General features: G+C 36.1%; 1 protein-coding gene across 1 annotated transcript; it reads right to left on the bottom strand.

Annotated features, from left to right (window-relative positions):
* Positions 1–374: 374 nt before the first annotated feature.
* Positions 375–13807, bottom strand: LOC138395365 (nephrocan). The gene is made up of 3 exons (XM_069488145.1): positions 13619–13807; positions 6966–7867; positions 375–822 (listed from the first exon to the last, which is right to left on the bottom strand). The coding sequence occupies exons 1-3, from the start codon at positions 13805–13807 to the stop codon at positions 375–377; spliced, it is 1539 nt and encodes a 512-aa protein (XP_069344246.1).
* Positions 13808–21742: the final 7935 nt, after the last annotated feature.

Raw genomic sequence — 21742 nt, 5'->3', positions numbered from 1 at the left:
TGCAAAGCCTGCAGTGAAGCCTATGGCACCAGCTTCATATACAAAAATCATCACTTCTTTTTTGATAAAATAAACTGTGCTATTTGCACGAAGTTAGTCATATAGCAATTTTTATTTGGTATTATGATTTGCTTAGGTTTCAGTATAAAGCACACACAAATTACCTTTAAAAAGGAAGGACTCTTACATCTTCTTACCATTGTTCTTTTCTGTTTCCCTCCCCTGCTTCAACTTATCTAAACCCTCATTTCATTCTTAAAACAAAAACAAAAACCACTTACAAGGAGAGTTTTGCTTATCTAAATGTACAGTATATTTCTGCTTAAGAGACTTAACATTAAAAAAAATTTCTAAACTATAAGCAAAGCTCATACTTAATCTATTTCGTAATCATAATCATCATCATCCATGTTTATTCTGACACTGGAGGGATCTTCAGGTTTTGATTTCTTTTTGGTCTCTTTGCTTTTCTCGGTTAGACGTAAGTGATGCTCACATTGCCTCATGATCTTCTTGGAAGACATCCAGCTCTCTCCTTGCCGTTCAGCTGGTGCTGCACATTGTCCTCCCCTCACATCTGTGCCCTTGGCCTTCAGGACCTCCCGCGCTCTTAGGAGGCTGCAGGTGCAATTCCACGGATTTCCATCCAGGTACAGGTGCCTGAGGCGAGGCAGACCCTCCAAGGCTTTGAGGTCTAAGGCAGAGATCTTGTTGTTCCTAAGGTTTAGAACCTGAAGCTGCTTGAGATCCTTGAGCTCCCTCTCTGCAATATCCTGGATGGCATTGCCTTTTAGGTCCAGCCTGGCTAAGGTCCCTGGGAGCCTGCAAAACATGGGAGTAGGATATCAGTGGAGGTCGTGCCCATTGTCCACAACTGCCAGGGCAACAGAGACTGAGCAGCACTGCCTTTTCTGTACAGCTCTCTCCCTCCTCAAGCTAGAAAATAGCTTAATTTGAGAAAATTAATTATAAGCACAGACCTCAATCTTAGTCTACAGGTCTTTAACTCTGTCTCATAGGTCTTACTTTCTAACCCTCTGATTTTTCTGGTTCCTATTCATAAAGCTCTTTAATTTTTTTCTTGTGAAATGATATCCCTCAAACAAATTGATAAGAAAAACACTGTGCTGGGTGCAGTGGCTCATGCCTGTAATCCCAGCACTTTGGGAAGTCAAGGCAGGAGGATTGTTGGGGCCAGGAGTTCAAAACCAGCCTAGACAACACAGCAAGACCCCGTCTCTACAAAAAACAATAAAACATTAGCTGGGCATGGTGGAGCGCACCTGTAGTCCCAGCTACTCAAAAGGGTGAGGCAGAAGGATCACTTGAGCCTAGGAGTTCAAGGCTGCAGTGAGCTATGATGGTGCCACTGTTCTCTAGCCTGGACGACAGAGCAAGATCCTGTCTCTTTAATAAAAAACAAAGAAAAACACTAAGTTCCAAATATTTAAGTTGGCAAAGGCCATAAATCAATAATTTACAAAAGGAGAATTAAAAATGTCAAATAAAAATATGAAAAAGTGTTGTTCTTTGGGAATATATTAATAAAAGCAAATGAAAAAATAATGCAATGTTTTAACGTATCAAATTAAAATATGGTTTGGTTTTAAATTTTAAAACTTATTGCTGATGAGGAGAGAGTGAGTAACAACTATTGGTGGGAGTGTATACTGGTACCATTTTGGAAAGAATTTAATAAGTTGTATAAAATTTAAATGTCATGCTTTTTGATCTAAATAATAGGAAAAGTGAATAGAGATTTATTTACAAATATGTTTGTCACATGTTTGATTATAACAGCAAAAAATCTATAAAGACTCAATAATTTGGAAATTATGAGATAATAGACTTATATGATTATAAAAATCATGTTTTCAAATAATTTAAAAAATAGGAATTCTATAAAAAAGCTTTTCTAACTATGACACAAAAATCTAGAAGCTATAAAAGATTGCCAAACAGCTACATTAAAAAGAATAAAAGAAGAAATTGTGTATAGCAAAAGACATATGCAAAGTCAAAAGACAAATAATAAACTGGGGGGAAATATAGTATCTGCATCTTATATCACAAAGAGCTAATCTTTCTAATATATAAAGAGCCCTTAAAAATTGAGAAGAAAATACTTGCAAATAAAACAGAAAAATGTTCAAAAAGCATGAATGGAAGTTCGTATCAAAAGAAAAGCAAAGAGCCTTTAAGTTTTTAACCTTACTCAGAATAGAGAAATGAAAATGAAAATTGCACAGAGATGCTAGTTCTCCCCTATTAGAGTGGTAAAAATCCTAAGCTTTAGCAATTCATTCTGTGGGCAAAGCTGTGAAGAAACAGATATTCTCATACGTTGCTGGTAGGAGTCTAAAATGGCAGAGCCCCTAAGGAGGAGAATTTAACAAAGCCTAACAAAATAACAAGTATCTGTACCCCTTAGCCCAGAAATCCCACTTCTAGACGTATACACTGAAGATAAGACTCTGCCAATATAAACAGTATATGTGACATTTATAATGGTATTACTTATAATAGCAAAAGACTGGCAACAACGCAGTACATTAGTAAAAACTACAATGCAGCCTTAAAAAAGAAAGAGGTTGCTGTCTATGAATTACCATAAAATAATTTCCAGAAAGTGTTGTTAAAGAGAAAAAAAGCAAGGAGCAGAATAGTATATATAGTATGCTAGTTTTTGTCTAAGAAAGGGGGAAATAAGAATTACATATACACATATTTGCTTGTTTTTGAGGAAAAAAAAAAGAATGATGAACCAGAAATCAATAAAAATAGTTACTTATGGGGAATGGTCGGTTCCATGTGGTTTTAACTTTTGCACCATGTGAATGTTTTACATGTTCACAAAAAGGAAAACAAAAGCCCTAAAATTGAACACAAGGAGAAACAAATCTAATTAATCAACGAATACTGTATGATTCCACATATGTGAAATATCTAGAATAGAATAGAAACAGAAAGTCAAAAAGCAGAACAGTGAGCCTCAGGGGCTGAGCGAAGGGGCAAATGGCAAGTTTAATGAATATAGAATTTTAGTTCTGCAAGATGAAAACATTCTGGAGATTGGTTGCACAACAATGTGAATATACTTAACACCAGTGAATGTACACTTAAACATGATTGAGATGATAAATTTTATGTTATGTCTAGTTTACTACAATTTAAAAAAAAATTAATGAAGTCATATCTCACGAATACAGGAACCAGCGCTCGCACTAGTCAAATTTGTGACAATTTGAGCATCAAAAGAGACTAGCAACTCTAATGATCATAACACACTGAATAAATTAGAGTCCATAATGGTATCTGGAAAAAACAGAGAAAAAAAGGAAGGGGAAAAGAAAAAAATACTCCATAATTTTAAGTAGAAAAAAATAGAATACAAAATTGAATGAACCCAAATATGTAAAAACAAACTATGTGCTTAAACAGACAAAGGTTGTGGTTGACCAATTATGGATTAGTTTTTATTTTTCAGCATATACCAATTTGAAAAATGTTATCCTAATGCCTGCTGATAAAAAAAATACAAAAGGATCAAAATGGTGAACCTGAAAATCCTTCTGCTACACAGAAATTTTGTAGTAAGTACTTCTATTTTTATGAAATACAAGGAAGTTTTATAGGGGAAAAAAAAGCCCTTCAAATTGAAATAGCATCCAAATGCTATTCTAATACAGTGTAAATACACTGGATATATGTTTATGAATTTTAGTATTCAGTGAAATTTATTGTGGCATTCCCAGTTATATGATTGTTATATCAAAGAGAGAAAACAAACAAGTTTAGCCATATTTTATGACAATATTACCTTTTGCTTGTTATAGCATTATTCTTATATGAATTTCATTCCAAAAGGTTAGTATTTTAGGTTTTGGGCACTTAGCCTTAATTTTACCCTTAGGTTTTTCTTTTTTTAACTAAACTAGTCATTTTATGTTTGTATTAATACTAAATTATACAGTAGTATATATGCACAAGAATTTGCACTTTTTGAGTATTTTAAAGCCTAAACCATTTAAAGTGTCTTCTTAGATAGAATAAATTTACCTAACAAAGTATTAATAGATTAGTTTACCAGTAAAATTCATTTCACACATTTTACCAGCTTAATAATTAAATTTAGTTTGAAGCTAATCTCCAAGAAAATAAAATTTTGCACACATACCAGCTTATCTAAGGTGAATTTCTAAACAGTATACAGAAAATCTCTTATGTGTAGTTCCCTCTCCCACCCCCAAGGAAAGATAGGCTATTATTAAGAATAGATCTTGTAGCAGTAAGCAAGACTCTGTTCCCATTGCAGAGTACAACAGAGCCTAACTGCGGAGAGATTTCATAGAGTAAACTGAAAAGTCAAAAAGTCCCTACCTGGCCAGGTGCAGTGGCTCATTCCTGTAATCCTAGCACTCTGGGAGGCCGAGGCAGGAGCATCGCCTGAGCTTAGGAACTGGAGACCAGCCTGAGCAAGAGCCAGACCCGTCTCTACTAAAAATAGAAAAATTAGCGGGGCATGGTGGCACGCGCCTGCAATCTCAGCTACTCAGGAGGCTGAGTCAGGAGGATCCCTTGAGCCCAGGAGTTGGAGGTTGCTGTGAGCTAGGCTGACACCACAGCACTCTACTCAGGGCAACAGAGTGAGATTCTGTCTCAAAAAAAAAAAAAAAGCCCCTGCTTATTAAATCTTGCGTTCTAACTTGGGCCATTCTATTTACCAGTATGTGACTTCAGGGAAGTTCTTTTCCTCTTAAAGCTTCTGATTTTCCACCCTACAGTTGAAAGTGTTTAGTACGCAGAAGTCACATAACAAATGTTAGACAATGAAAATGAACAAACCAGGTTTTCTTTTAAACAAATACAATTATTCAGTTCTGGGCTGAGGACCCAAAAATTGTGCTTGTTCTTACGTGTACTTCGCCCCCCCCCCTTTCTTGTTTCTATGGAAGTTATAACCTAATGAGATTGTAAGAGAAATCACTAATTATCCTAGTTTTGTGACCTTTTAACAGTCACTGATTGCTTGGATATGATTTGTCTTTATATGTCTGATTTATATAAAAAGGTAGCCATAGTTTTAAGCCAAACATGTTTCAAGAAATGCTACCATGTTCTTTGAATAATTATCACTATTTAGAGTAAAAAGGGGGATAGCCCATTTTGCCAGTAGACGGCCCTCAGTCTAAGATAAAATGATGACTGCATTAGGTTGTAAAAAGCTATTCTGGATTTGAATTATCCAGAGTAGATAAGGAAGAGAGGTTCTAACTTACATTTGTTCACTAAGCTGCAGATTGGTGAAATGTGAAGTAGCAAAAAGTGAGAACCAGCTCTTAGGCCTTCTAAGTTCTAAGCAGTATAGTGTATGGTATTCGAAATAAATCTGTGTAGAATAAATCTCAAAGGCAGGATCTTGCAGTGGCTAAAATTCCCTGGCTCTGGAGTTAAGCTACTGTGTTTAAGTCCTGACTCCACAATTTATTGATAATGTGAAGTTTCTGAATACCTCTGAGCCTTAATGTCCTAGTCTATGAATTAACAGGTCAAACAATGTACCCACCTTCACAGGATTGTTGTATGGAGTAACAAGGAATAATGAATATATCTAAGTTCACTGCTGGTCTTTGTAACCACTTAATAAATGTTAGGAATTATTTTCTATCTCATTAGTCTAATGAGGCAGATGTAGTAGGTATTTGAATATATGTGTACCTAAAACCATATACATTATTTTCTTGATAAAACGTACAATGGAGGATGGTAGATAAAAAAAGGAATTTGTGGAAATGTGTTCTGTGATAGGAACAGGTTGCCTGTGTTTGCAGTGTATTTATAGAAAACTGAACTTTACAGTATAAATATTACGTATGAATAAGAAGCATGAAAATTAAAAAGGTGCACTAGTTAAAGCTCATAAAGAAAAGTTTAAAAATTCAAATATAAAGAATAGATATTGTGTTTTAATTCTTTATGGGAGGAAAACCACAGAGAAACTTTTCTAGGTCATTCCCATTTTCCAATACAAAAAAAAAAAAGGCTGAGGACTGGGGGTGGTGAGGATAGGGGAACTTAAAAATTACAAGAACTTTGCTATCAGAGCTGGCCAAGTACTTTGAGTAGATAGATGTGTTGCATAATTCAAGCCTCCAAAGAAAAGGCCACCACTTCCACCTCAACATTACTTGCCTTGTCCTTGCCCAGTAGTTCTCAACCCTAGCTGCACATTAAATTCATCTGGGGAGTTTTTCAAAAATACTGATGCCTGGGCCTCAACCCTGGGGCATCTGATTTAGTTGGTTTGAAATGAGGCCTGGACATGGATATGCTTTATTATACTTCTGCAGATGATTCTAATGTGAAGCCAGATTTGAGAACTATGGCTGGCTAGCTCATGCTTGCAATTCCATTATACACTCCATTGGGTAAAAGCACTGTGCTCTCTGTAGTCGCTTGTTATTATAAAACACAAATACTCTGGCAGGAGTAAATTATTAATCTATTTTTCACTATAATGTCATATGATATTATAAAGCTTTGGTTTTTCCCCATAACTACTACTTCAATGCTTTTAAAATACAAATATCTAATTATATTTTTTACCTCATTTTTCCTGATGTCCTTGGCTTTGCTAGTGGCTAGTCTGCCTGTTGGGTATCTAGGCCATATACATACTTAGAAACTGAGACACACTTTTTACAATATCTTCATATTATGTTTGTTAATATAGATATCACCTGTTGGTGCCTTGTCCCACAGGCAAGATAAATTAAGTTAGTACAGGACTCTGAGGGCTGGAGATTCTAAACTTCTGTTTAAAACTTTTATCCCTAAACCTTTGTATAGCCCTGATCAGATCATTTATGTTTGCTCTCACTAATTCTTGCTTGTATAATTTCTGAGTTGTCTCAATCTTTGGAAGATTTTTATGGTAGCTGTAATAAATGATAACACTCACTTACCTTAGGGGTATGGACAACAGCAGGTTCTGCTCCAGGGCCAGGTTGGAGAGCTGAGAACACCTCTGCAGGGCTCCAGCTTCGAACCAGCTAACAATGTTGTTGTCCAGGAACAAATGCTTCAAGTCTCTGAGGTCCTGGAATTCTTGTGCTGTAACTCTCTGAATCAGATTATTGCTACAGTCGAGTTTTTGTAACCTTGATGGTAGTCTCAGGGGCAACATTTGAAGCTGGTTTTGGGACAACTCAAGTGTGGTTAAATTGGCAAGGAGCTGTGCCCCATCAATGGAAGAAAGTAAGTTTTCTGACAGGTAAAGATGGGAAAGATTCTCCAAGTGTTTCATGTCTCGAAACCTTACCACTTTAAGCTGGTTTCTCTCCATCTTTAAAGATAGCAAGGATTTGGGTAGATTAATCGGAATTTTAGTCAGAAAGTTACCACTGAAACTGAGAAATTGCAAAGACTGTAGAGAATTAAAGAAGCTACCTGGTATAACATGTAGTTTATTATTCTCCATGCTCATACGTTTCAGATGGGGAAGTGTCAGGGGTCCGGCTACAGACTCCATATTGTTACCATCCAACATTAAACTTTGCAAACTGACAAGGGAGGAGAGCATGCTGGGAGAGAGTGAAGAAATCCAGTTGTTTTTAAGTTCAAGGATTTTTAATTTCTTCAGTCCTTCAAAATCTGATCCATGTAGGATGTTTATTGAATTATCATTTAGATTTAATACTTCAAGACTGGCTGGGAGAGCACTGGGGACTCGTCTTAACTTATTTTTCCAGAGTTCCAAGGTCTTCAAGCTACTCAGAGTTTCGAAGGTATCATTTTCTACCGACTCTGTTCCACTGGCCAGCAGAATAAAATCTTCTAGAGCCAAGCCTTGGGTGAAGTTAGGGAGCTACAAAAAACGTTGGGGCAGGGAAAGGGAAGAACAGCAATAAATGAAGATTGTTATGAAAAAAATACCATATATGTTATCATTAAAATACTAATGATACTTTGGATTTCCCTTCAGGTTCTATTTAAAATTATCTCGTGAAAAAGGATCGAAATGTAGGTCCTGACTACTTTTATTTATGATTGCTAACACCAGTGTAAGATACCAAAAATATTCTAAGCACTTTCACACACTATTGATAAACATAGCTGGCCAAGAAATGTTGGCCAACTTTCACTGCATATTTTCTGACCCAAAATATTCACTTCTAGAAAATTGCATAAAAATTGCCCAATTCACACACTAGGATGTTCTTTGTTGTATCATCTTATAATAGCCAAAAATTCAAACAATCTGGAAATCTTTCAGTTTCTAACTCTAGGGAGTAAGATTACAAGCGATTTTCACTATCTAGCTACATTTTGCATTGTTTGGGTTTTTTAAGTTACGAATTACCTTTTAAAAATATTTGCACTTTTCAAAAAGCATTAAAAGTAAAAAATTTTAAATGTCCTAGAGTCTGCTATCACTAGGATGCATTTACCTGAGAAACATTTTCAAATATATTAAATTTTGGCAAATAAGCCTACCTATTCCCTATCTCCAATTTGTACTTCACCAATAAAAAAAAAAAATTCATAAAGAAACAAATGTATACATGTGTCTCCCTCTATCTCTGTAGAGCAAAGCATTCTTTCATAAGTATATCCCAGACCTGCTACTCCTCTCCTAGCATTTACATAATTCTGAATTCTGATGTGATATACTTTCTTCATGTTTTGTCAGTTCCCTTAACTCTCCACATGTCTGCCAAAGTCCTTACTTGATACTCATCTCTTTTTCTCAATGAGGTAATCATCTGTTTGTGGTTCTAGGAATAAGGTTACATTTAGGCAGAAAGAGGAATTGTTCCATGTTTTCTTCAGGCAGATAAATCTTCACAAAATTTTCAACCTGCTTTAGAATTCAATTAAGCTGGAATTTTCAGTGTATGATTTTACATATCTTACGACCTGCAGTTTCTAAATATTTGACTTAATTATGCTGTTGAGCCCTTTTATAATACCAATGCATGGTTAATACCTTCAAAGTGAGTTGATTTCGCATCACATATTTATTATAGGTACTTATATTCTGGGAAGTTGTGTGATATGAATTATAGTATATTTTAAAACATCTAATATGTTATTCTATTAGGAAAATCCCAAGTTTAAATTTCCATAAATAAATGTTTTTCATCATAATAGTTTTGGTAGCTGCCTTGGGTTATATATTGCTCCTAACATTTCATATTTTCTTAATGATTTATCAATTGTATTGATTACTCCTAGTCCCAATAACAAGAGCAATTTTATTCTTGCATTTGTTGAGTATCTACAAGTGCCAAGTACTTTTTTATACGTTATCATCAATCTCCTAAAAAGCCTGACAGTTTACTATTATCAACACTGCCTTCTAGGTGGGGAAACTAGAATCTGGAAAGTGAAAGAGTTGAGAATTTCAACTATGTCTATTAAACTCCAAAGCCCTTTATTCCTCAGCTATACTATCTTCTAATACATTTTCTATTGTATTTGGCCTACAACTAATGGTTTTCAGGAAAGACTCAAGATCTGGACACAAATCATAGAGTTTCAGAAAAGCAGCTATTTTAGAGATTATCTAATTAAAATATCCCATTTCAAGGATGAAGAATTTCATCCCAAAACAGTTAAATCACCTGCCTAAGACTCTGTTCTTTAATTTTTGCTCTACTGTAAAGTGCCCTTTTCTTGGTGTATAGTTCATATAAAGTCAGAAATGACTTAGACATAGATATTTACTTCTTGTACCTTTGAGCTCCCAAGAAAAGAACTTGTTGTTACTAATACTTCTACTTAAATCTGAATGACCACAAACCCTAAAAATTTGCTGACTATCTCAGAGATGACAGGGACCTGAATGGGCATTTTATTTGGGGGTTAGACAAAGTGTGGTGTCAAAGCTTCAGTTTGGCTATTTGTTTGTATGGTTTTTTGTTTGTTTTTATTTTTGTTTTTGGGACAGGGTCCCGCTCTGTTGCCCAGGCTAGAGTGCAGTCGTGTCATCAGAGCTCACTGCAGTCTCCAGCTCCTGGGCTCGAGCAATCCTTCTGCCTCAGCCTCCCGAGTAGCTGGGACTGTAGGCACACACCAACACACCTGTCTGTTTTGTCTTGTGGGTCTCGCTAAGTTACCCAGGCTGGTCTTGAACTCCTGGCCTCGAGCAATCCTCCCACCTTAGCCTCCCAAAGTGCTAGGATTATAGGCACAAACCACCATGCCTGGCCTCAATTTGTCTTGAATTCTATTTATAAAGTACACAGACTGGCCTAAATCATAAATAGACTTCATGTTCTTAACTGAATCCGGTGGATAGCTATTTTTCTTTATTAAGAATTGAAAGCATTTTCCTTTTCTTTTTGTCTGAGTCAATACAGGTTACATTTGATTATTATTAATTAAAATGGCTGCCATTTTCTAAGTATTGACTGTGTTTAATCTTTACAAAGCCCTATGTATAAGCATGATTATTCCCTTTTCAGAGAGGAGAAGTAAGGCTCAAAAATATATCATTCTAGTAAGTAGAAAACCTGGGCTACCAACCCACCTTTATCTTACTCCATGCTTATATTTTTAAATTTACTGCTATCACATCCATTTAGCTTAAGAAAATAGAGTTCTGATACCACAAACAGCGAGGAAAGACTCTTGTTGATTTTCAGCTTTTCAGTTGGGTTTGTAGACCTGACAAAAGCAGGAAAAAATTCTGCCAGATTTGTTTTTCCATTTCCATGACTTAAGCAGGGCTGTGTTCAAGAGGTGTGGAAAGAGATGCTCTTGCCCTAGAGCTAACCTTGGAACTTCTAGCAGCTTTTTCCAATGTTACTTAAAAAGCAAGGCAAGTGAAGTGAAGTAGGGCACTGGATAGGTGAAGCCAAGGCCTGCTGGCTTCCCCATGACAGCCTTTGTTTCTGGTGTTAATCCTGGGCAGGCCCTGCTCCAAGTAGCAGAGAGCCATATACCCTTCTCATGCTCCTCATAGGTTCAATGCACAAGGAAACTGACAAGTGTCCAATGTGACAGTTTCAGGCCTACGTGAACCAAACCAGCAAGGAGTTTATAAAACAATGTTGGAGTTTTGAATGATGTTGAGGGAGTATTGGGAAAACCTGACCAAAAAGATGTGAAAGAATAGATAAGTGACAATGAAGACTCAGATGAGGTTGGAGACTTGGAATGGTAGTTCCAAACTATCTAGTTGTGTGAGCCTCTCCAGCAGCACCCAGCTGTCCAGGTATGGGAGAAACAAAGGAAAGTTATCACCCTAATTTATCACTGAAGCATTGCTGGATAGGCGTTGAGATAGTCAATTGTGAGATGCAGAGAGGGAAAGGGTAGGGAAAGAAGGTAGGTAAGAGATAAACTGATCATTTGGGAGAACATGGGTAAATCTAGGATTAGAAGTCTCCATGAGGCAGAAAGATAGGTGCAAAATGTGGCAGCAGAAAGGAAAGGAGATGATGACCAGTATTCAAGATTTTCTGAATGAAGAGGTTCCAGGTGACAATGAGTATTATGACATATGATTATTATATAACCAAGAGATAAAATCAAGATAATTGAGGTAAAGTGTAAATGAAGATAATTATTTTTTTATGAGTTCAAGAAAGTATGGGACTAAGAGATGGGCCTGGCCGTCCACGTGGACACTAAAGGCCCCAAAGAAGATACAGGACATAGGATGGAGAGGAAGACTATAAGCCACTAGAGAAGGGGCCAGAGGCACAGTATAAGACAGACAGAAGAACAAATAAAGAGTCTTACAGCCCACTGGCACGAACCTCAAAGAAGTAGGGATTTTTATAGATAAATAGAGAAAGACTCTCTTTTCTTGAGGGCAGGAACTATGAATTTTTCATCTTTTATCCTCAGCCTCAAACACAGCATTCACAGTCCCAAACACAGTTGAATTATGTGAACAAGTAATATAAACATTTCTAATTGTGATATATACTATATTCATTGTATGTATTTATATTATTATATATCATTTTATTACTATGAATCTGAGAATCCATTTTAAGGTATTTTTTCTTTAAATATAGGCACCTGATTCTATTAAGTTCAAACCAAAGAAGCATAATATACATTGTATTCACCAAATATAAGTGAAATATGGTCATTTAAAACCTCAGGGTTTTGCAAAGAAAAGTATTATTGGTCAGAACTTTTTAGCTCCTTGACAAAACAATTCCTGTCTTTCGTCATCTTTCTATTACGAACTGTCCTTCCAAGAAACAATTAACTAGGTTAAAGTCAGGGAAGTGGCAATACTGCTGTTCAATGAAACTAAACCAATAACAAATTGACTCATTTAATAACTGAATTTGATAAGAGGTATAATTTCATCTTATCGACTACAAAGTAGCAGTGTAAGATCATTACCAGGATTAGTTGACACTCCGGTTCACTAGGCATCTCAGTCCTCAGAGCAAATATTGAGGCATCTTACCCTTTAACCAGGTGTCTTGCTTGAATGCTTAGACCTAACAGGGTTGGAGTTGCTATCTGGCACTACAGGGTTAGAAGAAGAAAGTAAACAGATGGAGACAAGACAATTGTGCTTACTGAGCCTGGATATAAATACCATGCCACATATTTTAAACTTTGTGTGTTTGTGTGACACCTAAAGGAACATTTCTTAACCAAATGAAGGGGAAGGCTGTCTCTCTGCACCTAGCTCACAGAGAGGCATTTCTTTATCTTGGGATTTGGATCTATAAGGGAGAAGCATTGAATAGTAAAGGGAAAATCAGAGAGCCATAGAATTTTCCATCAAAAAGGGGCCTGGGATTGTCTATCTAATCCAGCTTTCTTTCTCATTTCATAAAAGTAAAAAGGGAAGCCCAGAGATTTTTTAACAGCTTGCCTAACATAGTCACGTCAAGTTAATGAGAAACTAGAATGAGAACGTTAGTCTCTTGATATCTTTCAAAATACCAATGATCAAAAATAAAAATTCCTTCATGTTATAAAAGTCAGACAACTCTACAGCATTCATTTTAGTGCCCTCTGGATAGGTAAGCATAAAAATAAAAGTCATATTTAAAAGCATATAGAATGAGTACTGCAGGTAACTTGGCAAAAGAAAAAACATGTATTTCCTATGTGCAGGTTTCCACAAAGACACTGATACCTGGCTAGTATATAAGGTTTGTGTGAATTATTCTGATATGCTGGGTTCATCTTGGTAGTCTTATGGTGCTGTAAGTATCATCTGTCATCTATGGCATAAATAAAACTACTTTTTACCCTGAAAGGATTTATTCTTAATCCTGGGGACAAAAAGTGACAACATACTCTTTTTGTTAAGGAAGAGCCATTGTTATTATACTTTGCAACATGGTTTTTAAATATTTTTTAATAAAAATTAAAATAAAATATCATTAACTATAGATTCTGACTTTTTTTTTTTTTTTTTTTTTTTGCTACTTCCCTAAATAAACATCCAGAGGCTTATACCCATCTCAATAGTACAGAACAAGCAGGTAGCGAGTGCAATTACCCTACCTTGATAATTGCATTTTTAAGGTATGATTATTTAAAATAAGTTTAACAACCCCACACCTGCCCCTCACCCTACCTCCCAAAATAAGATTGCAGCAACTTGAGTGTAGAATAACATAATTACCTGGAGGTGCTGAATTTTGCTGTGGCTAATGTAGAGCCTCTTGGTGGTGGAAGGAATGCCCGACGGTACCTCCATTAATCTGTAGCATTGCACCAACTGTGCAGAATCACAGCTACATCGTCCAGGACAGTTAGGACTGAAACCATCACTAAGAGAGAACAACACAAGGAAAGCATAAAGCAGATGCATCTTCCAAAACAGGGGTCTCAGGTAGTGGGTGGGTGTTTAGGTGATGTCTCACTCTTTATACCATGAAATCTGATAACAGAATCTTATGATTGTGTACTCTGTCAATGTAAGAAGAGAGGAAAGAAAAAATTCTCAATTTGTCTGGGTTAAAATGTTAGCAACCATTACAAAGAAAAAAGGGCTTAAACATTGATAAGCTGCCTTAATATTTGTAGGTGAGCAAAACCCTATGTTATTTATGGCTTGGAAGGCTAATCTGCAAACACCTCTATTATCTGTAGTTTCCTTGTTTTGTTAAATGTGACACTAGGCAATTAGTGGGAAAACACAAAGAGCTGTTTTATAGTGAGCCATAAAACCTTTGAATTTTCTGTGACCCTATATTAAAACCATTTTTGTAGGACTGAAACAGGCAGGTGTTTTCTTCTCACGTTAAGTAGTAAGGGAAAATAGGCAGGTTTTCTATTTGTTATTGTTGTTTCAGTAACATTTTATTGCTAGAGGAAACAATGGGCTACAATGGAGAGATACTCAGAGCTGCAGATAACTTGTTCAATTCATCTATCATCTGAACCACCCAAATATCATTTTTGGAAACTATCTTTGTCATTCAAAAATATTGTTGACTCAGATGAGAACAAAACATCAAAACGGGTTGATTGTTTTCATCTATTTGTAATAATGGTAGAAAGAACCTCTGGTTTCTCTAGAGGAATTTGTCAGCTGTGAAACTTCACTGACTGCAGAGGGGGAAGCTTCTCTTGTCCAGGGTGCTTCTTTGTTGTGGCTTTTTGTCTTGCCCTGGTCATCCCTGCTGCGGGCTTTGAAAGCATTTTAAGCAGAAGGTTATATAGAGAAGATCTCTCCCACAAGGGAAAAAACTTAATTTCCTCATGCTGCTGGGCCTCAATACATTGCTCTAAAGAAACTCCTTTTAATATTGAAAAGCTGCTCTAGTCTCCTCTTCAACCTTACCTCTCTTTGCTACAATTGCCATTTGAAGCCAAAAATATCTTTGATCTCATAATCAATTCATTTGCTTTCCAGAGTAAGGATTTGTGTGTGCTTTTCTCAAAAGACCTTTGTAGTCTTGTTTGTTTTCCTCTGTTTTCTTTAATTATCAGAGACAAGAGCAATAGATTTCTGTTAATATTCGGACTTTCAAAAAATTTTGTTATTTTTTATGTCTAGTAATAGAAATTTTTTTAATTTTTAGAATTTTCAAATATCAAAATAATACTCAATGAAAGAAAATTTTGAAGAAACAGCAAAGAGGGAAGAAAAGTCACTTTTAGTCCCATCTCCAAGTCAAACATATTTCCAGTTTCTTTTCTATGCCTAGGCTTTGAAAAGACAAAGAAAAATACTTACTGAACACTTTTTTTTCCCTGAATTGTTTTAAAGGCAAATTTATATTCAGTTACTTGAAAAGAAATGCTTGCAAAATCCTATCCTCTCATCTGCCATCAATAACAGCAAATTTTTCCATTATGCAGCACAGCGATGAGTTCTATTTTCTCTCCTTTACTGGTGGCCACAGGATTCTCTTTTAACTGAGCCTTGAAATTATACTGTATAATATTTTTTCTTCTTTTCCATGGTATTTCTATAGCTTTACTGCAATTCTAGCAATTTCTAATATTTTGCCCTGTGAATAGTTTTATTTTCTCAGGTTGTAGACCTACTTATATATAATGCTCTGTTCACTATTATAATATTTTCCCATATTATTTTATAGTCTCCATAAATAGAAACTTAAATGTCTAAATAGTCCATCAAAGGTATTGTCTATAATTTAACTACTTTTTAACTATTGGATTTTTAGACTTGTTTTCTGATTTTACATGTAAATGTAATAAATGTATAAATGTAAATAACTTTGATCACAAAAAGTATGAGAATATTTTGAAGGACAAAACATCTATCTGTTCTCCGACCACATTTATTTATTTGGATTAAGCTGAAAAGTCAACTGTTTTTAGCTAGAAGACAAAGTCTTGTTGATGCTATAGCCTGCAAAGAAAGTATAATACAAATTTACAGGCTGGGTGCTTGAAGGACTTGCATGTTTTGTTGTACATACATGGAGGTGACAGGCCCCTTTGCATATTTATTGTGCTAGGAAGCAGCCACTGGAGCTGCCACCATCGCTCAGCCTCTAGCTTACTCTCTGTTGACTTTTGGAGTTTTCTCATGTTGACAAGGGGCCATGGGTGTAAAGTTTGGGGTTTTTGCTTTTGAGCTTGTGGGTTCCTAAGGCTAAGAGTGAAGCATACAGTTCTTTTTTCCAAAGAATTGAATAACACTTTATCTGATCGTTATTACTTGGCTCCTTTGGGTAAGGAAAAAACAAGTAAAGGAACATGGGTGTCCTTCTCAAGTATGGAAACTCAATGACACACTCAGCAAATCTGTTCCAATTACAGCCCAAGACTATAGGTTTAGTTTTTCAACACAAGAAAGATAGCAATCTCAAGGAATATGCTTTGTATTTGAATTTAGATTGAATTAGATTCTTTGTTCAGACTCACAAGCCAGGGTTCTCCCTGACTTGCTTTCTTTATCTTCTTTATCTTTATTATCTATCTCCCAGGAAACATTTTCAATTGTCCTAACAATGTGGGGGAAGGGAGCAGTGTTACTGCCCTCTAGTGGGTAATGGCCAGGGATGCGGCTAAAAACCATGTAATGCACAAAGATAGTCCCTACAACAAAGAATTATGGAGTCCCAAATGTCAATAGTCCCGCTGTTAAATAATGCTGTAATAAACACAAATGTGTACCTATATGCAATGGACACAGAGGCCTTCCTTGATTTATTAAATGCAATGGGCAAGAAATAATTGACCCAAACTATGAAATTATCTAGTATATGTAGTATTGTGGGAGCAATTACCAAAGAAGGCATATTATAGCAGGATAAAGAAATCTGCAGAAATCTCATCTTAAGGAGTATTCCTGTTGTGCTTAAAGAAAGATTTAACTTTGCTTTTGGATGTCGATGATTTTTATTACTTTCATGGGATATCAGCACTGGAAGGAACCTACAGATAATCTAATCCATACCATCTTTTCCACTGTAGATAGGAAACTGAATTCCAGAAAGGAAAGTGATGAATGTAAATTCTCCCTGACCTGGGACTATAAGCATCAGCTCATGATTCCTATTTTAAAACTGATTGGTCAAGAGCTAAACAGAAGAGTTTTAAAAATGAAAACCTCTCTCTCTCAAATAAAAGAAATTTTAAAGAATAAAAAAATTATGTATATGATTCTTTTAAAATTTATTTGCTTCTTCTGGAGTATGTTACATAAAGTACATAAGTTTAAAGTAAAATAGAAAAAAATTCTAGTACTACTTAACTTGTCTAAGCCTCATTTTTGTCCTTCATTCTTCCATAGAATGAAGATAAAATAAGGGAAATGATTTCCACCATAAAGAAAGAAATAGATAAAATGAACTAAGGCTTATCAAGTTCATGGGCAAAAAGAACAATCTCAGTAAATGACAATGGTATCAGTTTGAGTTATTGGTTGCAAGCAACAGAAACAAATTCTGGCCCATTAAAGCAGAAAAGGAATTACTGAAAGAAAATTGGGTAGCCCACAGAACTGTGAGAATGCCTGGCAAACCAGAGTTGGAAGTGCGCAAGAATAAAGGAAGGCTAGCCAGAGACACAAGCAAAACCACACCTCAGTCGAGTGAGAACACCACTGCTACTGCCACTGCAGAACATGGATGCACCAGAAATTGGATACCATCACTGGCATGGCTGCTACTGAAACTGGATGCTGCTATCTCCACTCCCAATGAAAAAGGATTCTCCTGATCCCTGCTGCACTGACTTCATTTTTTTTTTTTTTTTTTTTTTTTTTTTTGAGACAGCATCTCACTGTGTTGCCCAGGCTAGAGTGCCGTGGCATCAGCCTCGCTCACAGCAACCTCAAACTCCTGGGCTCAAGCGATCCTCCTGCCTCAGCCTCCCGAGTAGCTGGGACTACAGGCATGCGCCACCATGCCCGGCTAATTTTTTCTGTATATATTTTTAGTTGTCCATATAATTTCTTTCTATTTTTAGTAGAGACGGGGTCTCGCTCTTGCTCAGGCTGGTCTTGAACTCCTGAGCTCAAACGATCCACCCGCCTCGGCCTCCCAGAGTGCTAGGATTACAGGCGTGAGCCACCGCGCCCGGCCTGCACTGACTTCATGTTAAAAATTTCAGGTGAATGATTCTGGTTAGTGGAGCCTAGGTCATACGCCTATGCTCTAGCTGTCACAGAGCCAGGAAAGTGATTATCTGACATTTTCAGTTCATTATGGAAGAACAACTCTCTCCCACCAGGTCACATAAGGTAAGGAATTCCCCAAACAGAGGAAGGGCTCTTAAATATGGACACTCCCCCGTGTGGAGGGACAAATTTTCACTATAGGAGTCTTTTCATCCACACTCCCTCTGCTCACCATGGCCACAAAAGCCAAATGAATTTTGAGCGACTCATCATCAACTGGTGACAAAACAAATACTATCTCTAACAATTGTTGTGACATGGCTTTTTGTGTAATTGTCTCACTATACTTTTCTCACTTGTTAATTTAAAAGACCGTAAAATTTCTAATTAGATAACTTGTATTTTTAAATCAAAATGCACAGAAAAAATAATTAATGTTGAAGGGTGTTTGGAATGAAACTGTTTGGGGGCCCTTATAGAACTAATCTATAATAAACAAATGACAGAGGCAGATGAGGGGGAGTTTATGTTTGATGTCTGAAAGTCTGAAAATCTAATAAATAAATAGTGACTTGACAGTGGATGAAAGAGGAAGAATAAATGACTAGTAAACTCTGATACCATTGTTGATAAGTGGTGGTTTTAGATAATGTTGAAGCAAACCTGGAGCTGTGGGAAATGGTAAGTGAAGAATGTTCATGAGGTAAAGTAGAAAAGCTGTTATAGTCAGGTTTTTTTTTTTTTGTTTTTTTTTTTTTGAGACAGAGTCTCGCTCTGTTGCCCGGGCTAGAGTGAGTGCCGTGGCGTCAGCCTAGCTCACAGCAACCTCAAACTCCTGGGCTTAAGCGATCCTACTGCCTCAGCCTCTCAAGTAGCTGGGAATACAGGCATGTACCACCATGCCAGGCTAATTTTTTCTATATATATTTTTAGTTGGCCAGATCATTTCTTTCTATTTTTAGTAGAGACGAGGTCTCGCTCTTGCTCAGGCTGGTCTCGAACTCCTGACCTCAAGCGATCCACCCGCCTCGGCCTCCTAGAGTGCTTAGGATTACAGGCGTGAGCCAGCGCGCCCGGCCTATAGTCAGTTTTTGATAGTATAAAGGAATACTAATATAGCAACAGATATTTGAAAATTTGGTTATATTTTGGTTTTAGTTTTGGGTATACCATACAAAATGTCATGTCTAGTAAATTTTAACTATAGAATAGGTAAAGTAGTTCTTGAAGCCTAAGTTATACTGGATTTATTAATCAAATAAGCCACATCACTGTAAAATAAACCTTTCCCTTTAGATTTGGAAAATTATTTCTTGAGTTTTAAAGACTAACATGTATTTTATAGCTATCCCTAACTCCCCTAACTCCTGAGACAATATAAAAATCTATTTAGCTATGCTCTCTAGCATGCATCAAAGGTATGTCTTGAAAAGTAATGTTTTTAGAGTTTCTTGGGTATGATTCTAGAATATCTTATTATTGAGATTACCCCACAAATATTATAGTTATAGCATTCCTACCATATTCCAGGTCCTGTGTTAGGACATGGGATATAAAGAAATACAGTTATTGCAACCAAGGAGTTCACAGTTTCAGGGGCTCCAAAAGAATATGACAAATGCTATAGCAGGTATTTGCAGGAAACTAAACAGGATGGAGTCCATAGCTTTATGTAAGGAGAAAGATTTCCTGGAAGAGAAGGTATCTGAGCTAATCCTATTAATAAAACATTGCAACAAAATTCGTATTTTAAGAACAAGAGAGCAAACAGTGGTCCTGTTTGTTTATATAAAAGAAATAACCAGGAGAATGAGGCTATTAAATCACTTTGGAATGCCCAAACTTACTTCTTTAGAATGTCTATCTGAATTTCAAATTATTAGTAAATATGAATAACAAATAAATAATACATATGAATACAATAGTCTAGGACTTTTCCACATTGCTTAAATTAATTGGAAGTGGATTCTCTTTGGCTTTCTTCATTCATCATACAACTGTTTATAGCCATCAACAGAACTTAATCCCTTTTGCTTTTCCTCATAGGGTCACTGGAAATTCAATGAAACATATAAAACTTGGTACAGGATCTGGAACACAGTAGGGTTGACTAAATGATAGTCTCCCTCTCCAGTCCCAGGTAGATTGTATATGTCCTTTCATTACAATGCCTTTGCAATTAATGGTGCTCTATAAATATTTGAACTATACACTAACCTCACAGCTGATTACCAGCACCTACCAAAGAAATCTTTAACATCTTCCCTCTTTCCCCAATTTTCTATGTCCCCACCCTATTTTTTCTTAGTAATACCTTGTGACAAAACTCTGTAGGGATAAGTTCCTAAATCAAGACTGTGATATTTTAAGTTAGATCATATTTTTTAAAAAAATCTCATAAGGATGATTCATTAAACAGTTGCTGGAAGTTTCTGCCAATCCTACTGCAAATAGAAGTATCAAGATTTTATTATCTGTGGAAAAACAAATCCCACAAATTTTGAGATTACATACAATTCCAAATTCCAGAGTAGGTAAAGATAAGGCAGTAAGTGTAGCTGGAGTAGACCGACAACAGATGGCAGCACTTCAACATCAAGGCCTCCCTTACACTTCCATGTTCTACTGTGACTTGAAGAATTGCTAAACCCCAGGCAAGGTCGTCAACAGATTATGTCTACATAAAGGGCTCCTCACGAGCATTTGAAATAGTCATGTAGTACCAAGATGGCAAGCACATAAGGATGTAGCCACTGCTACATAGTACTGTAATGAGAAAAGACAATATAACATGAAACTATTCTGAGACAGAGGGTGTGACTTGTTAGAGTTGTAAAGGTTGTAACAGGAAATGGAACTGGGTTCTGAAATCCTGAAAATGGGGGTATTCACCAATCATTAGAGCAGCGGACACATATAAACACTTAGAAAGCAGCTCAACTGCACCCCCACAATATAGCAGGAAGTTGAATGATTTTTTTTTTAAAAAAGAAATGAAATTTATATTTGGGTACAGTTCATATAAACTAAAGAGAGTTGTAATAGGAAATGAGTATTACAATTACTTTTTCGATAATGTTTCTTGTATGTTAGTAGATTTGTATGTGGCTTGTAACCAGAAAGAATTAAAAAAAAACTGGAACTGACTTGCCAATTTATCATACTGGTAACTTACACAAGAAGAAATAAATTCCCTCAACTTTCTATATTCCATGATTAACAGCAAAGACTTTGGAGAAAAAGATACTTAAATTGAAATCCCTGAGCTTTCTAGTTGTTTGACCTTAGCAAGATACTTAGGCTCTCTGAGATTCATCTACAAAAAATTGATCATACCTACCTCAAGAATTTTGTGAGGATCAAAGAAATAAAGCAAATAGCAAAATGCCTAACACAGTAAGCACTCAATAATTGAAAGCTTTTATTATTGTGGTTCTACGTATTCCTCCCTAAATTTAAATTATTTACTTCAAGTTTCTGAAAATGCATTGTATATTATGTATAGAGAAAGTGGCTGGGAGCTTGGTAGCTGTAGCAAGTATTGGAAATGAAAATAAAGTTAATTTTGGAAGGGAATGGGGAAAGATGCAAATTTTAGTTTCATATTATTTATTGTGTATTAAAACCTCAGTGAAGGTCCCTATTTAAGCTCAAGGCAATGATCTCATGGTTAGTTTTGCTTAGCAAAGTTTGCTGAGGCCAAAG

The sequence above is a fragment of the Eulemur rufifrons genome, chromosome 15, assembly GCF_041146395.1.
Source record: "Eulemur rufifrons isolate Redbay chromosome 15, OSU_ERuf_1, whole genome shotgun sequence".
NCBI classification, from domain to species: domain Eukaryota; kingdom Metazoa; phylum Chordata; class Mammalia; order Primates; family Lemuridae; genus Eulemur; species Eulemur rufifrons.
This window is presented reverse-complemented; position numbering and strand designations above follow the sequence as displayed.

Coding starts and splice junctions, on each gene's coding strand:
- LOC138395365 (XM_069488145.1), bottom strand. CDS start 13,807: ATGCATCTGCTTTATGCTTTCCTTGTGTTGTTCTCTCTTAGTGATGGT. Junction 7,868..13,618: donor GCAAAATTCAGCACCTCCAG/GTAATTATGTTA, acceptor CGTTTTTTGTAG/CTCCCTAACTTCACCCAAGG. Junction 823..6,965: donor CTGTTGTCCATACCCCTAAG/GTAAGTGAGTGT, acceptor CATGTTTTGCAG/GCTCCCAGGGACCTTAGCCA.